The 24,967-nt window shown below is 42.4% G+C and overlaps 1 protein-coding gene across 2 annotated transcripts in view; it reads right to left on the bottom strand.

Moving 5' to 3' along the window:
• Positions 1 to 8,147: 8,147 nt before the first annotated feature.
• Positions 8,148 to 24,967, bottom strand: part of xirp2a (xin actin binding repeat containing 2a) — a 118,847-nt gene continuing 102,027 nt past the window's right edge. For both annotated transcript variants that reach the window (XM_061716163.1, XM_061716164.1), the window contains 6 exons: positions 22,893 to 22,973; positions 21,981 to 22,050; positions 21,524 to 21,627; positions 10,809 to 20,001; positions 8,364 to 8,497; positions 8,148 to 8,285 (listed from right to left, as the gene is read on the bottom strand). In XM_061716163.1, coding sequence (XP_061572147.1) covers positions 8,403 to 8,497; positions 10,809 to 20,001; positions 21,524 to 21,627; positions 21,981 to 22,050; positions 22,893 to 22,973 — 9,543 coding nt within the window. In that variant the 3' untranslated portion in view covers positions 8,148 to 8,285; positions 8,364 to 8,402. The remainder of the gene's footprint in view (positions 8,286 to 8,363; positions 8,498 to 10,808; positions 20,002 to 21,523; positions 21,628 to 21,980; positions 22,051 to 22,892; positions 22,974 to 24,967) is intronic.

The raw sequence follows: 24,967 nt of genomic DNA on the forward strand, positions 1-24,967 counted from the left end.
TCGACTGTACTCATAGATTTAGCAAGAAATCAGAGTTACAGTTATCGTTTTACAGACTGCTGAAAAATAAGCTTAAGAGAGACAAATGGATCGCTGCAATTCACAGAAACAACTGGATTCCAGGCACCGAAACGTGGATTTGTGGTTCCCATTTTGTATCAGGTAATGTTGGATTTTTGGGTAGCTAACGTTAAGCGGTCAAATCATAAAGTTCGGTATCATCACTTTAATTTCGCCAACAAATCCTGCCTTGAAGTCGGACCAAGCGTCAAGACTTTTGCATGTCTTCAAGCTTTGCTTCGTGTATTTCCCCGGCGTAGAAATTAAGTATATATATAAATATCAGGAAACTGGATTCGTGGTCAAATATTAATGTCCATGTACCACTGGTTCTTCAGGTAACTTTACGGGTCACTGTCAAGTCCAACTGCCTTTAATTTAAGCCGATAATCGGCTGTTAACCCGTCTTCTCCGCTAGTTGCAGCCATTTTTGCCACTCAGTGCTAGTAAGGGGGCTGGTCCAGTGGGAAAGTGACATCAATGCATACCCTCTATAGCCGGAGTGGGTCTTCTTCGTTTGTGTTGCACAATCGAGTAAGTCACAGCAGCTTCGCTCCAACCTCCTACTTCTGATGGAAAAAGTATGGAAAAGAAACAAGGACAAGGCGAGTCGAGTCGGGCTGAGTAGGTTCTAGTGTAAAAGCGCCATTAGAGACAGATAGACCACAGGAAGGTCAGCTCGGTACCTATACCCTCATATTCCTCCGCCGGGCCTTTATGATGTGCAGAGAATGTGGTTTCACATTGTCTTGTTGAAAAATGCATGAACATGCCTGAAAAGATGTGATATATAAGCTAGCATGCAGATGTGCTGGGCTTCCAGCTCCAGCTTGCATCAATACCTTATGCACAATGAAATTCCTCCAGTTTCCTTGAAAGATTTAATCCTAGCAAACTGTGGAGTGAGAAATATGAAAGACCTCTTACAAGTTTTCTTTGAGGAACATTTTTTAAACATTTCAATGATTTTCTCATGCATTAATTATTGACATGGAAACTGCCCATCTTTGCTCTTTAAAGAGCCGGCCTCTCACAGAGACCGCTCTCGGACTAAATCGTCAATACCTGTTGATATGTTGGAAATCAAATAGTTTCATCCTCTTATGAAGACTTAATTGCTTTTTTAAGTGTTGCAGGCCTGAGATGCAGAAATCCATATATTAACAAAATTAAGATTGTACTGTCTGCAAAGAAATAATAGTATGGAAGAGTATTAGGGCCAGGCAGGAGAAAAATAATAATAATATTTTAGAAGAGGAAGATTTTTTTTTCATTATGCACTTTGAGAAAAAAGTCAAAATATTGTGAAAAAAGTCGAGATGTTGAGGAAAAAAGTTGAAATGTTGAGATTAATGTACAATTTCGAGAAAAAAGTCAAAATGTCGAGAATAATGTTGAAGTACAATTTCGGGAAAAAAGTCAAAATGTGGAGAAAAAAGTATAGAAAAAAGTCAAAATGTCGAGAATAATGTTGAAGTACAATTTCGGGAAAAAAGTCAAAATGTGGAGAAAAAAGTAGAGAAAAAAGTCGAAATGTCGAGAATAATATTGAATAATATTGAAGTACAATTTCGAGAAAAAAGTCAAAACGTCGAGAATAATGTTCAAGTACAATTTCGAGAAAAACAGTCGAAATGTTGAGAAAAAAGTCAAAATTTCGTGAATAAAGTTAAAATGTTGAGAAAAAAGGCAAAATTTCGACTTCATTCTTGAAATTGTATTTAAACATTAATCTTGACATTTCGACTTTTTCTCAAGATTTCGACTTTTTTCTCGAAGTGCAAAATAAAAAAAATGTTCTCCTCTCAAATATTTCTTCTCCTGCATGGCCCTAATACTCTTCCGTATAATAGTCATAGTACATATAAGAAACGCATTAGTTTTTCCTCTTCATTTCATGCTTGATATAATTGAGAGATTCATCAAAACTCAAAGGAGTTATTCAAAGTCGTAACACTCTCCTCTTGCCAGGGTAACGTCCCTGAGCTGATTCTCTTAGAGCGAGAAAATAAAATCAACCAGTCTCCTCCTCTCTCTGTTTGTGCAATCAAAAGCTGTGTAGAGTCTGACTTGGATCAATCAAGGGGTTGTTGAAAGTTACAGCCTTTCTGGGGGAAGATCTTTTTGTTTTCTTCCGAAGCAACCAGGGGGCAATCGTAGAAACAAGACAAGAATCCACTTTGATTTGATGCAGGGTTTGAAAAAGTGGACTGATGGAGGCGGATCCTGACAAGCCTTTTGGCCATTTTTTTTTTTTTTTTTTTGGCCTTTTGGCCATTTAAAAATCCTGCTGATCCTGCAGATCCTGCTGATGCTGCAGATCCTGCTGATCCTGCAGATCATGCTGATGCTGCAGATTCCTGCAGATCATGCTGATGCTGCAGATCCTGCTGATCCTGCAGATTCCTGCTGATCCTGCAGATTCCTGCTGATCCTGCAGATTCCTGCTGATCCTGCAGATCCTGCAGATTCCTGCAGATCCTGCAGATTCCTGCAGATCCTGCTGATCCTGCAGATTCCTGCAGATCCTGCTGATCCTGCTGATCCTGCAGATCCCGCTGATCCTGCAGATCCTGCAGATCCCGCTGATACTGCTGATGCTGCAACCTGTGAGCTGGATCCATTTATGATCAGACCTCTTTTAGCAGATCCTCTTTTTAAACTGTCAGCATGTCCACCACTGCCCATACTTGCCAGTAAAAGTTTCCCTACACTACCATTTGAGTTTTTGTAATTTTTTTTCACCAAAATGTTGTTTTTTTTAGATTATTGATTTGTTAGTGGGGCTTGGCACCAACACCACCCCTGCTTGTAAAGACAGATTCTAAAACTGATGATTCTTTCATATACAATTCTGACATCCTTGTCTTCCTTCAACTGGGTTATTTTTATAATCTATAGACCTTTCTACGATCACTTACCTCCCTCTCAACTATTTCTATCTATTTTGTTACTGGCATCAACACTGAAGCTGTTGAGTCAGACGTTTAAGTGCGTTATTTTAGTCGCCTCAAGCAGCACTGAGCAGCGGGTCAGAGGTCAGCTAAGCTCATCTGCCAGTATATACCTACAGACCAAACTTCAACACTTCACCTAATGCTTTTGAGGATATTTATCAGCATTCATGCAGCTCCACAAGAACTGTGGATTCTCTTGCTGATCATTTATACTTGAGCGTTTGTAACAGAGCAAGTTAGCAGTATGGGAATCCTGTTGGAAGGACCAGATTTTTACTTGGATATTTCCCTGGAAGATATATTTAGTGCGTTTACATGGGAAGTTTAATTCCTCTTTAATTCAGAATTAAAATTAAATCCAATTTAAAATTATTAAAAATTACCATGTAAACACCTAATTCCGAATGAAAATGGCCATTCCAAATTAAACTTAATTCCAAAGTAAGTGGTTTATTCAGATTCTAAATCCGAATAGAGTAATTCCCACGATCATGCCGATTTAAATTAATTCCGGTCTTTCTTTCTGCTCATTCCCTCGCCCGTCTGTCTCCATGACGCTTATATTCCACACTGGGCTTGTTTTCAAAAACAAAGTTTCAAGATGGCAGCACGCAGTAAACAGTGGTCAAGAGCAGAGACCATTTATTTAATAAATAGCTTGGAGGACCTGGAAATAATTAAAAGAACAGATGGAAACAGGAAACATAAAAATTGTGAGCTCTTCAAAGTTGTAGCGGCTAAGTTTGTTTTTCTTCCGGTAGACGTAACTTCCGGTCCGCCCCCTTATCCAATCAGAACCTTCCCAACCCCCAGACCTTCAGCGTGTTTTCAATGTAAACCTCAATTCAGAATTACCATTTCCATGTAAACTTGAAGGAAAATAGTTTAATTCGGAATTATTTAATTGGGAATAATTAATTCCGAATTAAAAAACATCATGTTACCGTGGCCAATGACAACCTAGAATTCATTTTCCTTTTGATGTTGGTAGACAATCCAGGCCCAGAGGCAGGACGATGGTGCGACTTCAGATCCTCAGCTTTGGATGATGCTTATCATGATGCGAGTTCATCCCAACTTTCAGTTCATCAAACGTTGTGTCATCAAACGTTCACTTGTTTTTCAATCATTTGCTCTGGTGTTGACACGTTAATGAACAGATTTATTCATTCAGCTCCAGTTATTCTTTGTTTCTCTAATTAACTGTAACTCTTCAGGTACTGTTGTGATTATTGAATTAAAGGGAACACTATAGAGCAGAGGTTTTCAACTGGTTTTGTCCCAGGGACCACCATTATAACCAAGAGGCAACGTGGGGACCACTGCTTTTGGGGATGTTTGTCTTATGTTTGCACCTTGATTTTAAATAAAAGTATGGGCCTATATAGGCTATTTATTAGCATCAGTGTATATATTTTTTTGCACCTTTTGCTATAAAAAAAAACAAAAAACAGTCAATGAAAAATGAACAATAGGAAGCCAAGAGGGCTTATAATATTACAAAGTTCACTCTCACTCATTTGACATCATTTGAATGGGTAAAGGTATTCACAAAAATGAATAGTAAATGGAAAATAAATTGAGTCTAAATAAATATATTTTTTTTTAATTATTGTTTTCCAATTACAATTTCACGGACCACCTGCAATACCGCCACGGACCACCAGAGGGCCGTGGACCACCGGTTGACAAACCCTGCTATAGAGCCCAAAACGGCTGAGCTACTCAATATTTGCAAGACCTGATAGTACCGTATGTTCCTAACAGAGTTCTCCGTTCTCAGAGTGCAGGTTTAGTGGTAGTTCCTAGAGTATCCAAATGTAGATTTGGAGGGCGGGCGTTCTGCTATCAGGAACCGTTACTATGGAACTTCCAATCTGGGTTAAGGAGGCTGACACCACCTCCACCTTTAAAACCAAACTGAAAAACCTTTCTGTTTAGTAAACCTCTAGTTAGTGTTAGTAAACCTCTAGTTAGTGTTGGTAAACATCTAGTTAGTGTAAACTCTAGTGTGTTAGGGCCAGTAGTCGTAGCTGCAGCTGCAGGACCAGACTAGAGCAGCTGGTCTGAAACAGAGCTTCATCCTGGTTTGCAGGCCAGAGCTTCAGGAGCTGCATGCTGACCTGCACCCCTGTAGTGCACCTGTTTTCTCTTTTCCTGCTCTGCCCAGCTGGCCTCCGGCAGGAGGGCCCCCCTTATGATCCAGGTCCTGGTCCAGGTTTCTTGCCACTGTTTGACTGACGGTTTTTCTCCCACTAGGGGAGTTCTTAGCTCCCATTGTTTACTGTATGTAATAATTGCTCGGGGGTCATGGTCTGGGTCTCTGGAAAGATCCTGGAGACAACTTCCGTTGTAATGGACGCTATATAAATAAAATTGAATCGAAAATTAGATTTCAGACATTTCACTCACACAGGAGTTTGCATGTTCTCCCCGTGCTTGCGTGGGTTTCCTCCGGGTACTCCGGTTTCCTCCCACAGTCCAAAAACATGCATGCTAGGTTAATTGGTGATTCTAAAATTGCCCGGTGCTAGGTGTGAGTGTGAGTGTGTCTGGTTCTTTGTATATATGTGGCCCTGCGATGGACACCCCTGTCCAGGGTGTAACCCCTGCTTCTCGCCTGAAAATAGCTGGGATAGGCTCCAGCAGACCCCCGTGACCCTGCAAAGGATAAAGCGGGTATAGATAATGGATGGATGGATGGACAATTCACTCACACTAAAGTTAATTATTGATTTGTCTCCTTTAAGACAAAATGGAAAAAGATGCAAATCTGCAGTGATCAGACAATTAAGAGACCCAGAGTACTACAGGTTTATGGATGACTGTGATTAGATTGTATATTTTAAGCAAAACAATCTGGGTATTATATTCCCATTATCTGTTGCACCATTCCTATTACTCCATTATAGGACTGACTGTCAGCTGGGGGTGTAATTGTTTTGTAAAGGAGACAAAACAATTAAAAATGGTACATCATTTCATCATGTTTCGATTGTTAATGGAAACATTAATGGAAAAAAAAACCTATTAAAAAGATGCCAAACAGCATTTCAGTACAGGATGCTGAATTATTGAACCTGCACCAGCGAAGTGGAAGGATCCGTCAGCACAACGCCGCGGCTCACCCTCAAAGTGTTAGGCCATCACTTTTCTGACACTTTTTGGATGCTGTAATTAATACAGCAGTATATTCTCTTTGCACTCAATTACCTCACATGCTCAACCTGTAACTGAGCACATGGGAGAGAAAATCTGTAAAGGGTTGATGTAGCCAACTAATGGACAAATCTGTGAGCTCCCCCACCTCCACCACCGAAAAACTAAATCTACAGCGGGGCTGCTATCAGGGAAAATCAATATGGCTCTCGCCAAAGAAACCTCAGCAGGACTGCAGAAATGTGGGCAGCTTATGCTCAAGAGTCAGGCACACTTAACGAATCGTGTTAAAGATTAGTGCTCCCACCTGTATGTACACTCGAGGATTAAAACATCATATATTCAAGCCTGCGCTGCTCCAGTTCATCCGGAGGAAATAAGAAAACTAACAAAAGGGGTGAAAGAAACTCTTTATTCAGACACAAAGAAAGCTGCTGTAGATGCTACGTAACATACAAAGTGCACACCAGGTGCATTCAAGCAGCATCAAACAAAGCAAGATAAAGAATAAATGATTTTGAAACTCAGTACAAAACAAGATTATTTCAGAGCGGATCATCTCTCCATGGACACAAAAGTCAGATTAAAAATTGTCGTCGCTGGCTGATTATTAGTTAAGTCGGTCAAATTCAAGAGCCATCACTGTCCTCGCTATCGTAGCATCTGTTCCTCTTGATCTGGTCCTCCACGGTCAGGGCTTCGTCCTCCGTCCAGGTGGAACGGCCGCACCCGTCTGCGTCGCTCCCATCCTCCCCCCTCGCATCTCCTGCATCTATCCCGAGATCCAAAAGGTCATCCAGCGCCGTCCTCTGAGGCCGCCCCCCGGTAGATGGGCAGAAGATGTCAGATTTAAAATCGGACAGCAGGCCGGAGCTGCTCATGCTCAGACCGGCGAAAATGTCCTCCAGGAAGCTCGATGTGCTAATCTCTGGCTGTGCAGCCGCGTGCTGGGAGGCCGGCGTTGCCGCAGCTGTCTCTGTGAAGAAATTTGCGTCTGAATCGCAGTCTCTGGCTTCAGTGCGTTTGGCACCTGCTGGCACAAAAGCGTCCTCCCTTTGCACCAAATCCAGCAGCTCACTTGGCATCCATTTGGATTCTTCACAGGGATCAGTTTTGGAGAAGTCTGTCGCTGCGTTTGTATCCGGCTCAAAGAGCAGCTGAGTTTTCCTTTCTTCAACCCCTTCAACTCGGATTTCCTGGTCTAATAATGTCAAGCGGTAGTTGTTATTATTGTTGGAATTTCCATTGAGTGCCTGTGCTCCTGATGTCTCCTTATCTATTAACGTGACCTTTACTGCCTCGCCATTGTCCATGGCTTCGTTATTTCCTTCCCGTTTCTCCTCGAAAGATGCTTCACCTCCCTGTCCAACATGTCCATTTTCTTTCACTTCCTGCTCACTCTCTTCTCTTTTCTCTTCATCGTCACCATCATTCCATCCACTCTGCTCTATCTCTCCCACTCTCGCATCCACTTCAGAATCCATTTCTGAAGCCACAGCCTCAGCGTCACTGTTTGGCTCTTGACTTTCTTTAGTGTGAGAAACGCTCGCCATTTCCTCGGCCTGACCCTCGGACGCCACTGGAGTCTCCTCTTTCCTGCTTTCTGTTGACCAGTCGCTCGTCTGCACTTTGTTGGCGTCCTGCGGTCTAGTTGTTTCCTCACCCACGGGGGCGCCGGGCTCTCTCACCGAGGGCTTTAAAGGCTGACTTCTGTGGTCATTTGTCTGAGCCGAGCCTTCTTTGGGGGGCCAAGATGGCTTAACCAACTTCAACTCCTCCTCAATAGCAAAGCATTTTTTGGGAGAATCTACTTGTGGAGGCCACACTACTAAAATCTTACTTGTGGGCTTTTTATTCTCTTCCACTGATTTGCTGTCATCATTATCCTGAGTAATTACAATGCTCTGAGCATCGGAACATTGGGAATCTACGGCTTTTGTTTTAGTTGATGGTGATTTTGTGTCCAAATTCTGCTGGTTCTTATTATTCCACAGTTCTTTGTGTGATTTTTGTCCAAATCCCTCGTCATAGTTTCCTTTGGACTTGAAGAGTTGCTTGTAGTGTGGCTTGCAGTACATCCGTCCATGGAGAGAGGCATAGTTGCCAAGGCTATGATTTAAATAAAAGAAAAGGTTAGCATAATATGAAGAGGCATACCAAGAAGAGTGTCTGGGGTTTTTTCCCCACCTTAGTTTGCCTCTGCAGTGCTCACAACGGAAGCAGCTTTTATGGAAGTTTTGTTTGTCTGCTATCAGCAACTCCATGGGGTAGACCCTCTTCTGACACGCCCTGCACAGTTCGCACTCGGGAATTCGAATTCTCTGTAAAGAAGAAGTAGTAGTTTTATTATCTTTCTTTTTTTTTTATCATAAAATGCTGGGAAATTTCCTGGAAGGTATTATGCAATCTGGAAAAGTTTATTATATATATATAAATGGTCTTGGGTCCTAATTAATTAATCAAATGAATTGTTTGTGGGGATAGAATTGAGATTTATTTGACCAGTAAAAGGGTTAGTAAATAAAAAAAAGTAATAAAAACAGAATAAAACGAGAAAAGAAATTATGTAAATGTTGCAAATATTAGTTGCAAATTTATAAACAATATAATTACAAAATGCAAAAATCACCAGGAATTCGAATTCTCTGTAAAGAAGAAGAAGTAGTTTTATTATCTTTCTTTTTTTTAATCATAAAATGCTGGGAAATTTCCTGGAAGGTATTATGCAATCTGGAAAAGTTTATATACATATATATACACACACACACATATATATATATATAAAAAATGGTCTTGGGTCCTAATTAATTAATCAAATTAATTGTTTGTGGGGATAGAATTGAGATTTATTTGACCAGTAAAAGGGTTAGTAAATAAAAAAAAGTAATAAAAACAGAATAAAACGAGAAAATAAATTATGTAAATGTTGCAAATATTAGTTGCAAATTTATAAACAATATAATTACAAAATGCAAAAATCACCAGGAATTCGAATTCTCTGTAAAGAAGAAGAAGTAGTTTTATTATCTTTCTTTTTTTTAATCATAAAATGCTGGGAAATTTCCTGGAAGGTATTATGCAATCTGGAAAAGTTTATATACATATATACATATATACATATATATACACACACACATATATATATATATATATAAAAAATGGTCTTGGGTCCTAATTAATTAATCAAATTAATTGTTTGTGGGGATAGAATTGAGATTTATTTGACCATTAAAAGGGTTAGTAAATAAAAAAAAGTAATAAAAACAGAATAAAACGAGAAAAGAAAATATGTAAATGTTGCAAATATTAGTTGCAAATTTATAAACAATATAATTACAAGATGCAAAAATCCCCAGATATTTGGTTTATAAACAGGTGTCTGCAAGAAAAGAGTCTGTAAAAATCTGAAATGTAAAAAGGAAAAAACAATATTGCATTTGTGATTCATCATTTTTGTTCTTTTTCTTTTGGGTAAAAAGAAAAAAGTGTACAAATCTATATTGTGTTTGTGCTGAAGTCCTGACCAAGCAGTGGAGGTTGCGCTGGCTAGTTAGCCTCAGCAGCTTAGCCTAGGGCAACGCCAGGACAGCGATCGATGACCAGCAACTCTACGAGCACTTGCTTTTGTCTTTTTAAAGTATAATACACAAATGCAAAATACAAATTGCTGTGCTCAGATGTGTGCTCAGGTTTAACATGTACTACATACTGAAAAGGTACTTAAATATGTCTGAAACCTTTGCTTAACAGTGCCTTAGCACTGTGGAAAACACTGATTTTATAAGAGTGGCTTAAAAAAAAAAAGAAGACTATGATGGTATAGATATATGTATATATAAACATATTTACAATTTTGCACAAGTGGAGAATACATTTTTCTCATAAAATGACAAAGCAGTCTTAGGTCTTTCCAGTAAATTTCCCATGAAATTGTTAAATAAAAAAAATAATAAATGATTTTAAGTGAAGAAGAACTGTATCACACGGAGTGAGTGCATAGAATTACCATTTAGTGGGTAAGTGTATCAAAACAGTGCCGATCCTTTCAAGTGAAGACAAATATATTCCACTGCAAACAGCATTGCTCAGTATCTCTGACAGCTGCAATACATTTTCTACAAATGACTTGTCTTTGGATAACAGAGTGAATTTTTTTTAGTGTTTTTTAAGTGCCAATACCTTGGAAATTTAATTACTCTTCTATTTCATCTCTCACTTCAAAATAAAAATTAACTAGTAATAAAAAGTAGTGTTTTTTCTTCCTGGAGGAGACAATTCAAGCTCTTTCTCCACAGAGGAATCAGCACAGCACACACAGGAACGAGAGAGATTAGTCCAATATGTCAGCGTCATATCCAGCTGCACACCTCAGCAGCATGAATAAACACAACAGAGTGCAGCCTGGGGAAACTATGGGGCATGAAACTGCTCCCAGTTTACACGGAAATGTTGTAAAGAGATGAAAAAGCATAAAAGAAAATCAGCTGTCATGAACAACGCTGTCAAAGTATTGTTATTACCTTTCCACACAAAGTAAGTGATGCTTCAACATCCTCACACACAAAGCGGGTTACACACACAGAGTTATATACATGCCCGTTTAGCATCCGCATGCTGCTCAGCTAGGTTTACCCGTCACAAAGGTCTCCTGCTGGTGCGTTACAGTCTGCGAGGTCCTCTGCTCGGTGACGCTGAAGCCCAGATTCTGGAAGACTCCCTGGCTCTCGGCCCACGACTGCTGGAAGTTCCTCAGTAGCTCCTCCGTGGAGGCCTCGGGCGGCACGTTCACGGTGAGAACGTTGCCCCGCACTACGTCTGCATAGGAAGGAGGGTTGCCGCGGTTCAGGGAGCTCTCAGAGTGCACTGCACTCATGGTTTCCGTTGTGATGTTCCCAAAGTCGTCAACGGTGCACACCTGTTCGGTGACCGAGCTGCTCTCAGAGTGACCCACTGTTTCAGGTTCCCTTCTCTCTATCTGCTCTCTCAGCTCTCGGGCTGCCTGAGAACTGTGTTCCCCTGTCTCAAACACATCCGTTATTGCTTTCACATTAAATGTATGAATCTCTTCACTTTTTGAAGAGGGGGCTTCGGTCTCTGTGTCCTCGGTGTCACTCCCCAGCCTCTCAGCAATAACAATCGGCTCTTTCCTGGAGTAGCTCTTGGGTTTTGGAGACTCAAATCTGTTCACGAGCTTCGATAAATCGACCCTTGGAAGGTCCTCCTTCAGAAGATCGATGCTCACAGTCTCAGGGGCCTCCTCAGCATCAGGTCCCAAACGCTCAGGGATATCAATCGGATCTCTGCGAATGTACGTCTTGCTCACTCCAGCCTTCTGGGCTTCCTCGAAGAAACTTTTCTTGTCCTTGACCGTCGTCATGGAATCGGCCATCTCCATTGCGTCAGCCTCACTTCTCTCAATGGGAGTCCCCCGGTCGCTAAACGGAGAGGGTTGCTCTCTTTCGACTGTAAAAACTTCCGGCACCGGCAGGGGAGGCGGGGGGGTCATTTCACGCGAAAGCTTTGAGGTGGAGTCCTTGATTTTTATCGTCTTCTCTGAGCGGCTGAGGGTGGGCGACGGCGTTGCCCTGCTGAGGGTGGATGCAGGTGCGAATGGCTTACGTGGAGGTGGGGGGGGTGTCCCGACTGCTCTGTAGGGTGGGGGAGAAGGAGTCACTCTAAGCGGCGAGTCGATCCTCCTCGATTCAATACTGATAAAAGTGGGTGATGCGCTACGAATGCTCGCTAACGGAGAAGACACCCTCTGATCAGCTGCTTCACTCAGCTCCTGATGGACTCTGCTTTCCTGGATCGACCTTCTCTCCTCCACCACTTTCTCTGCTTTGGACGAACTCATGCTGACCTTCGACACCTTTGTCATTGGGCCGCTGAAAACTTTCTTGTCCGGTTTTGGAGCCGTTGGTGGTGGAACTGGCGGCTCCTCCGTCTCCTTTTCATGTTTCACCTCCTTTTCCGTCAGTTTTAAGCCGTTCTCCAGAACTGTGAGCTTCGTGTGAACCACACTTTTCAGATATGCCATCATCTCTTTCAACTTTTTCTTACTTTGCTGTTTTGCAATTTGACTGAAATTGTTTTTCTCGTCTGAGCCGATCACCCAACTGGGGACTTCGTCTAAGATCAGGGTGACGGTGTGGGAGTCTATTCTGCTGGGGGCACCCTCAAGCTCCTTCATCTGAGCGAGCAGCTTCTGCATCACATAGCATTTCTCTAAACCTGTCACCTCTTCTGCCTGGACCTTGTCGTCATGGCCCGGTTTCCCCACGCCTTTCACCGGCACGATCTTGGACGTTCTTCCCTCCATTTGCATTTTATTTGCCTCCGTTGCTTGTAGCTTGACGCGCTGCTGTTGCATGTGAACGGCCTCCTGCCTCTGCAGGCTCTGCTGTTGCACACTCTCAGTCACGACCACCTCCTCACGTCTTTGAATCTGCTCTGACCTCACACTCTGCTGGCTGTGTGAGGAGGAAACGAGGCCTTGTCCCTGATGGGCGGCCGCTGATGTTATCTTAACCGACTTAGGCGCTGACACGGTGACCGATGGTGACAGCGTCGCTTCAGCCTCGTGTTTTTGCACCTGCTTTCCCTTCTTCACATGACCCTTAGCTTCAGCCTCCTTCACAGGGGGTGTCACCTGGTTTTTCTTCTCTTTTACCTTCACTTCTGTTTTCATCTCAGTTCTCGCAGAAGTCTGCTGGCTGCTTTCCAAAGTCACTTTTGATTCAATTCTCTCTGACATAATACTTTTCTCTTGTTGTGAATGAGTTCCACTTTTTATTACCTCCTTTTGTTCGACGCTGTCACCCTTCTCTTTCTTCTCTGTTGGCATTTTAAAGGTTTTCACTTTGAAATTTGGAGTTACCTTTGGAATTTTAGTCGGCTGAGCGAGGCTCGTTTTTGCTTCCTGTGTCAGAGGCACATTTATATTCTTTACATCCTCCGTTTTCAAAGTGACTGCCGCCTGGCTCTGAAGGTTTTCCTGGTGAAGACTCTGTGTGGTTGCTGCAGACCTGCTGCTGGATTTCTTAAACTGTTGCTGCTCCAGAACTGAGGAAGTGACTGCCTTTGAGCTTGACTGGATTTCTTTATTTGAGGCCTCCGGATGAGATCGGGAAACAGAAACGGTTTGATTAACAGCAGTAGAGTTAAGGATTTTGTCAGAGGACTGCTTGCTGGAAACAGACCTTTTATCTAGGGGCACATTTGAAGATCCGGGGGCTGATTTCTTATTCATTACTGAGATTGAGGGCTTGCTCAAAGGGATCTGGGAAGGGCTTTTCTTGGCTGATAGGTCTTGTGATTGTGTTCCCTCTTCACTTTTTGGCTTTGTCACTTCTTTGGCCACTTCTTTTTCATCTTTTTCCGTGACAGAAAGCTCCTCTTTGCCAGCAGAGAAGTGTGTATGAACTGGCGGTGAAGTAGGAGTTGAGACTCTACTCTTCTCCTCTTCCTCTAGCTTCTGCTGCCGGTACCTTTCCTCCGCAAGCATGAGGGGGGTTTTAAATTTGCGAGCATATGGCTTTGCCTTTGTGGCTGGATTAGGATCTGGGGATGGAGGCAGCTTAATTGGGGGAATAAACAGTTTTCTTGGTGGCTGCGGGCTTTGGGCTGGTCTCACTGGTAGCGTACTGGGTAGTTTTGTCGGCGACACTGCTGCCGTTTTGCTCGTTTCATTGCTCGTCTGTTGGCTTGATTCTAGTTTCACCTCCTGAACTTTAGCCTCCTCCTTCTGAACTGTTGAAACGGCTTTCTCTTGAGCAGGAGGTATCTGAGGTGAAGGCACAGGGGGAGCTGGTTGTTTCTTCTGCCACTTGGGTTTGACCGGCACGGGCCGGGGTTGTGGTTCCGGCTGCTTGGGCACTTTAAATAACGGTCTGACAAAAGGTTTCCCTAGCTTTGCAGGAGGAGGCATCGCGTTGAGCTCCTGCTGTGACGGCGGTGGGGGGAGAAAATCGTTTGGGCCCACTGAGGATGCAGGTGGCGGTGGTGGAGGGGGTGGGAAAAATTCAAGCTCCGACTTCATGCACTCCATCGGAGGTGGGGGTGGTGGAGGCGGCAGGTCGCTGTCCTGCCTCTGGTAAGAAGGCTGGCGTGTGGGTGATGCCAGGCTCTCCGTCACAGGGGATGGAGGCGGAGGCAGGGACAAGTCAGACTCGGAGGGTGGCGGGGGTGACGAGGGGGGAGGGGGAAAGTGGATTTCTGCTTTCACCTTCTTGACGGCACCTTTCCCTCTCACATCAAGGTTTTTGTGATCACTCTTCATATTTTTTACGGTGGCCTTTGTTGTGAGCGCCTTATTCTGCGTCTGCTTTTGAGAAGTTGACATTTGCTCCGCCACAGTAACGTTCTGGTTATGTACAATGGTCTGTTCCGTCACGGTCGTCTGCACCTGTTTGATGGTCTTTGTCTCGCATATTTGCTTGTTTGAAATGTTTGTCTGGGATGTGTTTTGCACCTGTTTCATCACATTCACATCAGCTGCAGCAGCAGCAGCAGCAGTCACTGTTTGATCTTTATTAGTCTTTTGTTTGTTCTTTATAATAACAGGCTGAGGAGCTTGTATTTTCTGCGGGGGCTGCTCTTTTCTGCTCTTCTGATGAGAAGCCCCTGCAGGATTGTCTGTTTTGACTACAGCGACAGAGTGGTCCTCTTGGGTGATTACCTGCGTTTTCAGCAATTTGCTGTCATGGTGCCTCTGCGTGTGCTTCTGTGACTCAGTGCTCTGGGAGAGATTTTTCACAGCGGGGGCTGCACTGAGTGCTGCACACTCACTCTTAGCCTCATGTAAGCATCCATGCTCCACTTGCTTTACAGTCAATGGATTTTTCATGGGCTCTTTTGCTTTCTTGGGATGATGGCTGCGTTTCTTGTTTGAATACTGTTTTCTTTGCATTAGACTCTTTATTGCTCCTTGAACATCACCTTTAACAACCTCCTCTTTCTCCAACTGTGCCATCTCCTGCCCGTCATAAAGAGTTTTTATAGATGTTTTCACATCTCCTTCAGTGCTCCCTCGGCGCTGCATTTTTGGAGAGGTTGATGGTTCAAGCAAAAGCTGAATGGTACCTCTAACATCCCCTTGTTCACTCACTTGGTGCAGGGAAACCTTTTTCTCGCTTGATGCCTCATGTAAACTCTGCATGGCAGTGTGAATATCTCCTTTGATAATCTCCTCCTTTTCCACCTCTTTCACAGCTTGCTTTGCCTCCTGCAGGGATTTCAGGGTGCCTTTGATATCACCGGGCACTAAATCATCAACAGTCACTTCTGTTTTGACGGATGCGGATTTCTCCAGTGACTCCAGAGCTCCCCTGATGTCTCCTCTGACAATTTCAGGCTTTTCCGTCTCTCTCATTTGATTCTGGGCCTCTTCCAGATACTTCAAAGTAGTGTGAATGTCTCCTTTTACCACCTCTTCCTTCTCCATCAACACCTTTTGATTAACAGCTTGGGTCAGTAAGTCCAGCGCTGCGGTAAGATCCCCTTTAACAATGTCCTCCTTCTCAAGGTTTCTATAGGCAACGTTAGGCTCTGTCATGAACACTTTGACCGTGCTGTGCACGTCACCAGGGACTATGTCGTCCTCAGCCACTGTGCGCCCAATCTGCTGCTGGTTCTTCCGCAGCAGGATTTTGGTCTCTTCCACATTGCCACCAATTATGTCCTCCTTTTGCACCTCCTCCCGCTCTTCATCCGCTTCAGACTGAAGCTGCTTCAGGTAATCCAAGGCTCCAGACTCGATGCATGTGGAGTAAAAGCTTACATTACCTCTTTCCGTCTCCCCAACCCTTATCCTTTTAGCTTCCTCTTCTCCTGAGTTGGAGAGAAGACGGTGAAGAGTTTTGCTGACGTTGCCTTGGATTATATCCTCCTTCTCTGTGCTAGTTCTCTCCCCTTTATTTAAGAGGGAGTAAATGGTCATCCTCACATCTCCTTTCTCATCTTCTTGAATCAGAATGCCACGCTTGGACGAGCCTTCCTTCTGGAGCAGGTTGTTCATAGCCTCCTGAATGTCACCACGGATAATAGCCTCTTTCTCAACATTGATTCCTCTTTCCTGATTGAATAGCTGTCTCACTGTGGTGTTGATGTTCCCCCGCTCCTCCTCGTCAATAGTTATGCCCCTCTCAGTGGTCTCCCCGCGGTTCAGGAGGTTCATCATTATGTTGCTCAGGTCTCCTCTAATGATCTCCTCTTTTTGAATTTGCGGCAGATCCTGGTTCAAGAGTTTATACTTCGCCATGCGGACATCACCGATTTCATCCGCTTCGATTAGAACCCCCTGTGACCCCACCATTTCCTGAGAGTAAAGCTCCTCTAGTGTCTCCCTGATACTTTTACCAATTATTTCAGTTTTTTCCACACTGCTCTCATTGAACTGGTGGAATGGAGTGCTTTCAAACAGCCAGGTTGTCATCTTCACATCAGCCTGTGGGATCTCCTCCTTCGTCACGACGAGCTCCGCGTCGTCAGACTCTTTGATGCTGTCGAGCGGGTGCTTTTCAAAGAGCCATACAGACTCCTTGACGTCCCCTTTCATGACCTCCTCTTTTGTCACTCTCTCCATGCCATCGTACTCGGAGCCGTCACCGCGGATCTCATCGATGGTGCGGGTTTCAAACATCCACGTAGCACTTCTGACGTCTCCCTTTTGGATTTCACTCACGCTCACAGTTCTGATGTACTTTTGAGACATCTCATCGGTCTCGAATCGCTGCGTGCTTGTCTTCACATCCCCCCCTTGGATGTCTGCAACCGTCTTTGATCGTGTTTTTATATCGTCTGTTATTTCATCCAAAGGTTGCGTTTCAAACTTCCACCTTGCGGAGCTTACGTCTCCTTTGTTAATGTCTTCTTCAGTCACTGCTTTAATAACATAGACCTCCTCTGAATCTCTAATTGAATCTAGAGGTTTTGTCTCAAACAGCCATCGAGCCCCCACCACATCTCCTCTCATAATTTCTTCTTTAGTAACCGTGGTTACTTCATGATAATAGCCCTCCTTATCGCGGATGGCATAAAGTGGCTGCGTTTCAAACATCATGGTGTAATTCTTCACATCTCCCTTCTCTATGTGGTCTCTGAAAATACTAGTAACTTCTGAAATATCCGTCTCTGTGGACTCCTTTATTTTATCCAGCGAGTAGGTTTCAAAAATGAAGCGGCCCTGGCCAACGTCGCCACCCTGGACATCAGTCACTGTGCGAATTTCCTTCATGTCCGTGGTGTCCTCACAAATGGCATCAATTGGCTGGTTCTCAAACTTCCAGGTGCAGTTGACCACGTCCCCCCTGTGGATGTCCTCAGCCTGCTCCGTCTTCAACCTCTGCATCGTTTCCTCTGAGGTGGAGCTCACAATATCAGAGGAACGGTTCTCAAAGATGAACTTCATCCGGGACACATCTCCCGACTGGACGTCAATTTCCGTCACCCTCCTGAAAGAGCTGCCGTCCTCCCCTGTGATGTTATCCAGGTTCTCCGTTTCGAAGAGGAAGCGAGCCAGCCGCACGTCTTTTCCGTGAACGTCCTCCTGCTTCACAGTGCAGGTTTTCAGGATCGTCTCCGTCTCAGACTCCGAGTGATCGTGGATGTTGTCGAGTGTCTGGGTCTCAAACAGCCAAGTGCATGTTTTCACGTCGCCTTTTTGCACTTCTTCCACATCAGTCTTGCTCTTCTCAACCTTTTCGTACAGAACATCCATTGGCTGGGTTTCAAATAACCACCTGCATGTTTTCACATCCCCTTTTTCAATTCCAATCACTTCTTTGGTTTTACGTTCTTCGTCCTCTTCATTACTGAAATATTTAATAGCATCAAGTTGTTGGGTTTCAAAAAGCCACTTGGCTGTTTTGACATCCCCTGACTCAATCTCCTGTTTGGAAATGCCCTTTATGATCTGGAACTTATTGATGCTCTCATCAAACTCATCAATGGGGCGTGTTTCAAACATCCACCTGCAGCTCCGCACGTCTCCCTTCACAACCTCCTCACGCCTGACAGTCTTCACCTCATGGTAGTGGCCAGAGCTGTCTTGCATGGCATACATTGGGGTCGATTCAAAGAGTACTGTGTTGGACTTAACTGACCCAGTTGTGACACCTTCAACTAGGATTCTCTGTGTTCCCTCACATTTACCCAAATCCATCGTTTCAAACCGCTCTTTATAGTTTGTCACATCTCCTTTGTCTTCTGCCTCCATGTTCACAGTTCTCGTTATCTCCTTCTTCTCCTCCCGAATGTTCGACAGCGGCTGGCTTTCAAAGACCCATTTTTGATGCCTCACATCACCCTTCTCTTCCTCAGTTGCAACCATTTTCTGAAGTTTTCCCACTTCAAGCAGCTCTTTAAGATTTTCCATGGGTACCGTTTCAAATAGATGTTTGGCTGACTGAACGTCTCCACCTAGAATCTCCTCAGAGGGTAGAGGTCTAGCATTGGCATCGTCTTTCAGTATAGCCATAGGCTGTGTCTCAAAAACGAGACAGTGCCTCCTTACATCAGCTCCCAGGATTTCTTCTTTTAGGTTTCTGGAAGTCTCCCATTCCTCATCCTTAATGGTGTCAAGTGTCTTTGTCTCAAACAGCCATCTACCTTTGTTCACGTCGCCTTGAGCGTTGTCCTCCGTGAAAATACTACATATCAGTTTTACTTGTGAGGGATCTTTGTTGATCATATCGAGAGGCTGGGTTTCAAACATCCAGCGGGATGTCTTCACGTCCCCCTTTTCAGTCTCCTCCCTGCGGATGGTGGTGATTTCCAGCATTTCTCCTGAATCCCCTCTGATGACACACATGGGCTGCGTCTCGAACATGCGGGTGGTCGTCCTCACATCCCCCTTAATCTCTTCCAGCTCAGACTTCAAGTTCAAGAAGTGACTCTCCTCAATGGTTTCCCTTTTACCCAAGGAGTCCAGATGCTGGGTCTCAAAGAGGTACCTGGCAGTTTTCACATCTCCTCCTGTTATGTCTTTGGAGAGGACATCCGTTTCCTGCTCATCTTCTTGGTAGATCTTGCTCAGACAATCGAGAGGCTGAGTTTCAAAAAGCCAAGTTGCAGTGCGGACATCACCTCTTGCAAGATCAGTCTGTTTTTCCGACTGCTCAGTTGTATCTGACTGTTCTGTACGAAGAGCATCCATGGGCTGCGTCTCGAACATCCAAGCTGTATATCTGACATCTTTTCCAGCAATGATTTCTTGCTGTGCAATATTTTTGTCCCCATTGTCATCTGGAGAGTCATCTTTGATTGTATCCAGAGGCTTGTTTTCAAACATCCAGCGCATTGATTGGTGTTTACCTTTGAGGATCTCGTCCCACTCCACGTACTCGCCATCAGGGCTCGAGCATTCACTGGAGTTGTTGCCGTCATTTTCAAACATATAGCAGGCCTGCTGGACATCCCCCGCCTCTTCCTTACTCTCCAATGCTGCCTTTTCTGCTTCAGTGAGCTGACTCAGGAAGTCTTCTTCGATGTTCTTGCGGACTTCTGGATGTATGTGCTTGTAAAGACGCTTCAGCTCTGCCATGTTCTTGTGTTTAAGCACCTGCTCTTTATTTACAGTGTACTTTTGTTGGGACTCTTGCGCCTGTGAAGCAACGTTGCATTCAATGGTTTCTTGTGATATCTGTGGTGGGTTTGAGGGTGGGGTAGGGAAATGTTCCTTTGCCTCATGAGCCACAGATGAGGCGGATGCTAGTGATGAGGCGGTGACCGTCTTCACTGTGGAGGATGTGTCATAGCTTTTCATGGTGGAGTTTTTGGAGCTCTGGTGCACGGGCGCCCACTGAAACTGGCTCAAATCCACATCAACCTGTTTGTACGTATTTTCAGTCATGGAAAGAGAGAGACAGTAGAACAATGACAGAGTGGCCGTTATAGGATGAAAACATTGTTTTTAAGAAAAGCATAGAAAAAGGACAGCTTTGTATGGAGGATTTTTTGTGCCAAAATTAAATAAATAAATACATCATTAATTAATTAAAATGGGAATGAAATATATCATTAATTAATTAAATGTGTCATTAATTAATTAAAATTAGAATGAAATATGTCATTAATTAATTAAAATACAATTCATTTTAAGTAAAAATATATATTTATTATTTCAGCATTTAATTAATTAATGACACATTTAATTAATGATTTCGTGTTACGTGTGAATCATGAAATGTAAAACTGCATTTAATTAATTAATGACACATTTAATTAATGATTTCGTGTTACGTGTGAATCATGAAATGTAAAACTGCGTTTAATTAATCAATGACACATTTAATTGATGATTTCGTGTTGCTGAATCATGAAATGTAAATGTAAAACTGTCAGTTTCACTCGTCAAACTCAGTGGGCGGAGCTAATGCGAATCCAGCAGAGGAAGCAGAGGAACTTCCTCTGCTTTACATGCTACATGCTCGGGGTCAGCAGGTCCTGCTTCCACATACTCTGCAAGGTCGAAGATATCGCTCACCAACTCTCTACAAAGTTCACGAAAATCCTCCGAACTCACAGCTGCAGTGTTTAGAACGGCTTCCTTTTCCACCTCCAGTTTCAGACCAAAGCAGTGGATTCCACTGGATTCGCGTTAGCCCCGCCCACTGAGTTTGACAAGTGAAACTGACAGTTTTACATTTACATTTCATGATTCACACGTAACACGAAATCATTAATTAAATGTGTCATTAATTAATTAAATGCTGATAATAAATATATATTTTTACTTAAAATGAATTGTATTTTAATTAATTAATGACATATTTCATTCTAATTTTAATTAATTAATGACACATTTAATTAATTAATGATATATTTCATTCCCATTTTAATTAATTAATGATGTATTTATTTATTTAATTTTGGCACAAAAAATCCTCCATAGCTTTGAAGTGAAAGGTAATGAAAGAAATAGCGTTACGACTTGAAACCTGGAAAAGTTCAATGATTTGTGCTGCCGAGTGTAATTTGAGATGGAAGCAAAAGCAGCGCATGGTTTGAATGTAAACACCCTAATTCACAAATATTTCAAATGTGTCAAATTTAGCCATTATCTGCCGTGCATAATTTCTTTGCAATTACCTACGTGTTTGAAATATCCCCTGAACTGCAGGCAGTAATACAAGCTCATATTTTAGCTTGGGCTTTCCTCATAATATAATTTCAGACTTTGCTGCTTAAAGATGAGCCCTTTCATCCAATCTAGTTTATTTCCCATCACTTTGTGGTATGCACAAACTCCCTTTTGATGATTTCATGATGTGGCCTCATCTTCACACAGATACCTTGTTAAAAAAAAAGGCAAAGCATCATCTGTTTAGATAAACAGACAGCATCATTACCTTAATTTCCTTGGCTGGTGCAGCTTCCTCCACCGTTTTTTCGTACTGCTGCTTCAAAGCCTGAGTGGAAACCTTTGGTAGGTCCTCTCCTCCGACAAGCATAACTGAATTAGACACAAGAAGAAGACTGCCTCATTAAGTCATTCACACTCATGGAGCTCAGGGGAAAGGGAAAAAGAAATAAATCATTTCATTAAAAACCTGAGTAGTTTTCATTTTCTGAAACTGTGCAGCAGTGATTGCCCAATTTCCACTTTTCAATATTTTACCTTCTTGGCTTTGGCCTGATTAGATTTGCCGGTATGAACTGAACATAAAATCATCTTTACTCCAAGTCATTTTCAGGGCTCATCCCTTATTCAGGCCACAGTGGGAACAATCATTAACATACAGGGCACAAGCAGTGCTGTGATGAAAACGTGCAAATTACAATATAAAAAGGCATGAGCAGAATAACCTGTTTCATTGTAATGGTCCCCATAACTGCCGGTCACATTGTTACGGTGGACTCTTTGATCATGGATCACCTGTGAACGGAAGACAGCAAATCGTTAGCATGATGGCAGTTGCACTGCAGCCTGGGACACTTTTCAATCATTCGGCGCTCATGCTATTGGGATCATTTTATAAATTTAATTTAAAAAAAAGACTAGCATATTTAGAGCTGGGTATCGATTCTAATGTCAAGAATCGATTCCGATTCTTAAGATTCAGAATCGATTATCACCATTTGATTCGATCCGATTCGATATTGATTTGGGTTAGTGTTGCCTGGATTATATGACTGTAAAATAACTATTGAAATAATAATTTCACAATAATTATTGTGAAATAACTAAGAAATAAATAACTCAAATAGGCATTTTAATATCCATTTAAAGTGCAAAAAAAGAAAGAAATTGCAACAGCTCAAGCAGTAGACAAATTATTTTAGCTTGTCTGATTTATTCTGTCACCAGACACACAGCTTGCCATGAAGCACCGGCATTTTTCAGGTATTTCATGACAAACCGTGTCCGATAACAGAGAAACCATAGTAAATATTGATAATATGAACTTCATTGAACTAATATAACATTTAGAAATTTAAGCTGAAATGTCCAGCATTTTCTCTAAAGAAAAGTTCATTTAGTTCAGGAGTTTTCAAAACTACTGGGACTACTGGGATTAAAGTTCACTAAGCAAAAATGTAATGATGAAAAAAAAAAAAAAAAAAAAAAAAATAATAAAAAAAAAATTAATAAAAAATCGATCTTTAGACATACAAATCGATTTTTAGGAATTAATATGAGAATCAATTTAGAATGTTTTTTTTCAACACAGGCCTAAGCATATTAGAGATGGCGTCAATACATGGAGAGACAAATACCTCCTGGTGAGTGACGGTTGGTGCAGGGATAATCTCTCTGGCACTGCTTCTCACTGTGACCTCTGAGGAGCTTGATATCTCCTGTCAAACACACAAAAGTACATATGGACACAGAATGACAGCGAGAGCACATACAAGGCTCCCAGGTCCAGCTCAGACACGGCGGCACTCTCAAACACACTAAGCAAAGCAGTTTTATCACATTAGGACTGCTACCTATGAGAAACGGTGTGCAGATAAGTAATTGTTTCTATTGCGGAAAAGCTAAAGAAAAATTCCTTCTGGGGCTGATAACAAATGTTTTTTCCATTAATGTGCCGCTTCCCAGGGAGCTGCTTAGTTTGAATCGAGTGTTTCATTGTTGGAGAGGAATTGCAATGGAATAGAAATGAAAATGCACAAAAGTGCAGCATCTATTCCCTCCTTTGAGATTCATGGAATTTGAAGGATAAAAAGGGAAAATACGACATTTGAGCGTGTATGGTATGCTGTTAACATGAAAGATGCATAGGGAGTGGGGATGTTCCGCTCTGCAGAAACCGCTGCCAGAGCATATCTGTCCTGATGTAAAAACACTGTTTGGATATCACACCTGTGCAAGACAACTTCATGTGGTTTACTGCTGCAGAGAAACAGGAAATTGACTAAAGTGATTTGGATATATTTACGCTTATGAACCCGTATCTAAAATTCAGCATTCAGCACGGTTGTCGCACGCTTTCCTGCCTGAATGAGCAAATGGAAGGAAATGCGAGGAGGGGGCGGAAATGACCTTACTCTGCAAAGATCCAGCGCCTGACCCGGGCCGCGACTAACATGTTCTGGCATTTTCCTCACGCACCGGATGACAGATCCACGTAGACGAGCTAAGTTCAAGGTGCCCTCTTTGATTTGACCTGCTGGAAGTCCTCTGTCATACCAGCCAAGTGTTTTCAATAAAGAGCTGCAGGAGAATCTAAATCATTCAGCAGCTTTCGTGCGTTCCTCACTTTACACAACGATCGGGATCAGAGTAGACAGCGGCACCATGTCTTACAAGTTCTGCTGGCTTTAGGTAGGAGAAGGAAAAATGTCTATGATTATCGCCATCTTGAATAACACATTGTCTACAAAAAAAAAAATCGTACAGCTATAACAGGGGTCGGCAACCCAAAATGTTGAAAAAGCCGTATTGGACCAAAAACACAAAAAACAAATATGTCTGGAGCCGCAAAAAATTAAAAGTCTTTTATAAGCCTTAGAATGAAGGCAACACATGCTGCATGTTTCTATATTAGTTAGAACTGGGGGAAGATTTTTTTTCATTATGCACTTCGAGAAAAAAGTTGAAATGTCGAGGAAAAAAGTCGAAATGTCAAGAAAAAAAGTCAAAATTTCGAGTAAAAAAAGTCGGAATGTCGAGATTAATGTTGAAGTACAATTTCGAGAAAAAAGTCAAAATTTCAGGAAAAAGTTGAAATGTCGAAATTAAAAAGGAAAGGAAAAGGGAAGAAAAAAAGAGAAGAAAAGAAGAAAAAAAGGAAAAAAGAAGAAAAAAATAAAAAAAGAAGAAAAAGAGAAAAAAAGGAAAAAGAGAAAAAAAGGAAAAAAATAGAAAAAAAATTAAAAAAAGGTCAAACAGCCACTAGGGCGGCGCTAAAGAGCCGCATGCGGCTCTAGAGCCGCGGGTTGCCGACCCCTGAGCTATAATGTTCTCACTTAGTACTAGAAGGGTTTGACATGTCCAGCCTCTCTGGCTCCTATTGTAAGGAAAACAACATTAATGAAAACTGACCTTAAAGTTTTATTTAGTCTCTGTACAACACAAGTCTACATTAAGGACAAACAAAATCTTGTTGTACAGAGTATAATCTAAAAAAGGTAGAACCTTTTAAGGAAAGATTACGTTGAAGAAAAAAAAAACAACCTAGATTTCATAATTGTAATTATATGTTTCTTAGTATGAGATGAGAAAATCATGTTTTTGCTGAATAAGCTATTTAAAGGTTTGTTTTTTAAGATGTGTTGATGATGCACTCAAATAAAATGTTGTTAATAATCACCTGGAACAATGTTTATACCTGGTGACTTGACAC

The sequence above is a fragment of the Cololabis saira genome, chromosome 24, assembly GCF_033807715.1.
Source record: "Cololabis saira isolate AMF1-May2022 chromosome 24, fColSai1.1, whole genome shotgun sequence".
Classification (NCBI taxonomy): Eukaryota; Metazoa; Chordata; class Actinopteri; order Beloniformes; family Belonidae; genus Cololabis; species Cololabis saira.